The sequence below is a fragment of the Eupeodes corollae genome, chromosome 2, assembly GCF_945859685.1.
Source record: "Eupeodes corollae chromosome 2, idEupCoro1.1, whole genome shotgun sequence".
NCBI classification, from domain to species: Eukaryota; Metazoa; Arthropoda; class Insecta; order Diptera; family Syrphidae; genus Eupeodes; species Eupeodes corollae.
In genome coordinates, this window is record NC_079148.1 from 72,516,800 (window position 1) to 72,520,765 (window position 3,966).

At 44.6% G+C, this 3,966-nt stretch overlaps 1 protein-coding gene across 1 annotated transcript; it reads right to left on the reverse strand.

The window, feature by feature from the left end:
- Positions 1-308: 308 nt before the first annotated feature.
- LOC129945032 (uncharacterized) lies at positions 309-3,734 on the reverse strand. Its single transcript, XM_056054693.1, has one exon. The coding sequence runs from the start codon at positions 3,732-3,734 to the stop codon at positions 309-311; it is 3,426 nt and encodes a 1,141-aa protein (XP_055910668.1).
- Between the last annotated feature and the right edge of the window lie 232 nt (positions 3,735-3,966).

Genomic DNA, 3,966 nt, shown 5'->3' on the forward strand with positions numbered 1-3,966 from the left:
AAAGTGGAAAAGGCTTAACGCCAAAAAACCACTATCTATCACAATTTTATTACCGTTCGCTTCGCTGGTTATATTTCAACTAACTTTAAAAGTAGATTTCCCTTTTGTAAGAAGGGAAATTCATAAAAGCTATCTCAAAACATCGAACCAAAGCTCATTCAGCTTTTAGCTCGATACATGAGCTTCAGTTCGATACAGTCCCGGCGAAAACCTACGGTTTTCCACCCTTTCGCATTTTATTTCTATTCTCTAATTAAATAATAGCAAACATACATAACTACTTAACATAACAAAAACAATCGTTAATTTCATTCTCCATTCGGAAGTATACAAATCTTCTGCACCGGCCTTGTCAGCTGATTGGTCGCAGTCTGCACCTCCACGCTCCGCACCAATCCATCCTTCCCTTCGATAAGTCTCTTGATCCGCCCCAATGCCCATGCCGACGGTGGGAAGTTCTCGCTCTTTATAATGCACAGTTGCCCAATTTGAAGCCCATGCCTCTCTCTTCTCCATTTCATTCTCTCAATTAGAGTCACCAAGTACTCTTCTCTCCATCTGTTCCAAAAGTGCGTAAGCATAGTCTTTTTCTCTCTCCATAATCTCGCACCATGAGAGTTTGATATCTCTCCAGTCACAAAAGGCAGCGGGAGCACCAGCGGCTCTCCTACCAGAAAATGTCCCGGCGTTAACGCCTGCAGGTCATTAGGGTCATCGCTAATCGCTTGAAGCGGTCTTGAATTCAGGATCGCCTCGACTCCAGCGGTCAGCGTTAAGAGTTGCTCATACGTCAGTATCTTCGCTCCTATCACTCTCGTTAAATGAAATTTCATTGACTTAACAGCGGCCTCGTATATGCCACCCTGATGTGGCGCTGCTGGTGTCATAAATCTCCATTCTGTCCCTTTCGCTGCTAGGAAATCAAGTGATTCCTTTCTATGCCAGCTCTCTTTCGCTTTTTGCAGCTCTTTTCGTAACAAATATTCTATCGCTTTTTCTTTCTCCTCAGATGTAAGTTGGATTGGTCTACTCCCCCTCTTTCTCTTCTGACGTACAGATCGCCTTCTCATCTTGCCACGTCTCTTTTTCTTGCCATTAGATTTCTTTCTCTTAATCGCTTCCGTAAAACGGAGTACATAGCCTATCACATTTGTCGCTTTCTCCAATGTGCTGACGTACTCATGTACCGGCACTCTCTCTCTTGTCTTCCTCGTAGTTATGGATAACTCTTCATCCACACTGATGACAGTCATAACTTTCATCTCTTCCCTCCCCCCATCTGAAACGTTTGGCACAAACTTCTCAGATTTCCATTGTGAACGGGGTTGTCTTAGCCATTGTGGTCCATGTAGCCATAACTCGCTCTTTACCAGTTCCGCTGCTCTAATTCCCCTGCTCAACAAGTCAGCAGGATTTTCTTTTGTTCCAACATGTCTCCATCTATCTATCTCTGTGTTCGTTTGTATTGATGCAACTCTATTTGCCACAAACGTTTTCAATTCGCAAGGCTGCTTGTTTACCCAGTGTAGCACCACAACTGAGTCTGTCCAAAGCGTATATTCAATCTCTTTCCATTCCATGGTCTCTTTCACATTTTCAACTAATCTCCCTAGCAGCTCTGCCGCAGCTAGCTCGAGTCTCGGTATCGTCACTGTCTTCAATGGTGCTACTCTTGTTTTCGCTTGCAGTAGCGTTGACCAGATTTCCCCATTTGGGTGTTCTGTTCTGACATAGATCACTGCTCCATAGGCTTTTTCAGATGCGTCTGAAAACCCATGTATCTCTATCGGTACACCAGGGGATGTGCCTATCCATCTCTCGATTCTAAATTGCTCTAAACAAGTTATCTCTCTCCATAGCTCTTTCCATCTCTCGAGAATATCTGTCGCTAGCTCATCATCCCAATCTGCCTTGGATCGCCAAACATCTTGAATGAGAATCTTTCCCAAAATGGTAACAGGTGATATATATCCATTAGGATCATAAAGCTGGGCCACACAGCTGACTATCTTTCTCTTCGTCATCATGCTCTCTGTTATAGGTGTTTTCACCTCAAACGTGAATTGATCTTTCGCAAGTAACCACTTCAATCCCAATATTGAAGTGCCTTCATCTTCTCGAAAGACTACTGAATCTCTTTGCTCGTAGTTCATGTCTTTCACAAGAGCTTTGGAATTCGAATTCCATTTTCTTAGCTCAAAACCTGCACCTTTTAGAATATGATCTATATCCTTGGATAACCTAATCGCTTCTATCTCTGAGTCTGCACCCGTAGTGCAGTCATCCATGTAAAAGTCTTCTCGAATAATCTTCGACGCTCTTGGGAAGTCTGCCTCCGCATCTTTCGCGCATTGAATAAGTGCTCTTACTGCATTATGAGCCGATGATGCCATACCGTAAGTGACTACGGTCAGCCAATACTCTTTCAATCGCTCTTGCGGACTCTCTCTCCAGTATATTCGCTGTAAGTCCCATTGCTCCTTCGCAATCTTCACCATACGAAACATCATCTTGATGTCCGCACTAATCGCAATTCTGTGCCTTCGAAAGCGCATCAGAATTTCATGCAGATCTTTCTGCAACTTTTCGCCAACCATCTGCACTTCATTGAGTGAGACACCCATGGTTGTTTTGCAACTCGCATCAAACACCACTCTAAACTTTTTCGTGACGCAGTGATGTGGTATATGATATGTCATCTTCGCTCGTGACGTGGTTCCAACGACCGGCGTCATATGTCCCTTGCTCTCGTACTCTCGCATGAAGTCAACATACTTCTCTTTCAACTCTGGATCTCTCTCTAACTTTCTCTCTAAGGCGAAAAATCGCCTTCTCGCTGTAAGTTCGTTAGTGCCTATCTCTCTCCACGCTTCTCTCAAGGGAATGGTGACAATAAATCTCCCATCCCTGTCGCGTCTATATGTATCGACGAAGTTTCTTTCTACTAATTCTTCCTCTCTCGATCTCACGGGTGGTGGGTTGATTTCATCCAAAACCCATAACCGTTTGAGCGCTTCATGCATCTGTTTGTTGTCCAGACAAACCACATATGCCTTCTCATCCTTTACTCGTAAGGAGTCTCGTCTCTGTCCAAGCATCACTCTTCCGAAGGTAGTCTTCATCGAGAACAAACCAGACGGCTGTCGGGTCATAATGGATCCAAACATCTCTACTACAAACTTGCATCCAAGCAACAAGTCTGCTGGGCCTTCTTTCCAAAACTCCGGGTCCGCCAATGGCAACCCGTCTATCTCTTTCGCTTCGCAGTATCCCAGGCCACTGCTTACCAGCATCGGCCGTAGTGGACCCTCTCTCGGCAGAATCAAGAATTCCTGCTCAATTGCAATGTTCGAGGAGAACCATGGCCTTACCTTGATCTTACTCCAATACTTAATATGGAATGGTTCACCATTGATTCCCACGATCTGTCTCGTGGCTTGCATCTTTCTCAACTGCAATCTCTCAGCTAGCTGGTGACTCACCAGATTTGGCTGAGCACCAGTATCAATCAGTGCCCGTACTGGACCACTGTCTTTCCCCTCTACACTTACCATCACCTGCACCGTAGGTAGTAAAGTAACTTCTCCTCTTTCCCTATCAATAAAGCTCTCTGTATAAATTTTATTGTATCTTTTATTCTTCTTTCTCTTAAAATCATCATAAGACACTTTACTTGATGTCTCATCTGTCTCGTCAAGCCTTTCTCTATCATCTATCTCAATCTCATTCTCCATATCTATCTCTCGTCTGTCTCTTGAGTCTATCACTGCCACTGCCTTCTTGCCGTGGTCCAATCTCCGTCTCTTTGCTAGTCAGTTCTCGCAGTAGTTTGTTTCTGTCAGCTGCCATTCGCCTAAGGCGCGGGCAGCCTTCCCTGTGAGGGATTTTTTTAAATAGGCGAACTTGTAGGCCGGCGCGATCTTATCATTGTTATGGATCGCCGCCACAAACCTATCTCTGAAGCCC

Bases quoted from the DNA above. Each gene is read 5' to 3' on its own strand.
- LOC129945032 (XM_056054693.1), bottom strand. From the start codon at position 3,734: ATGGAGAATGAGATTGAGATAGATGATAGAGAAAGGCTTGACGAGACA.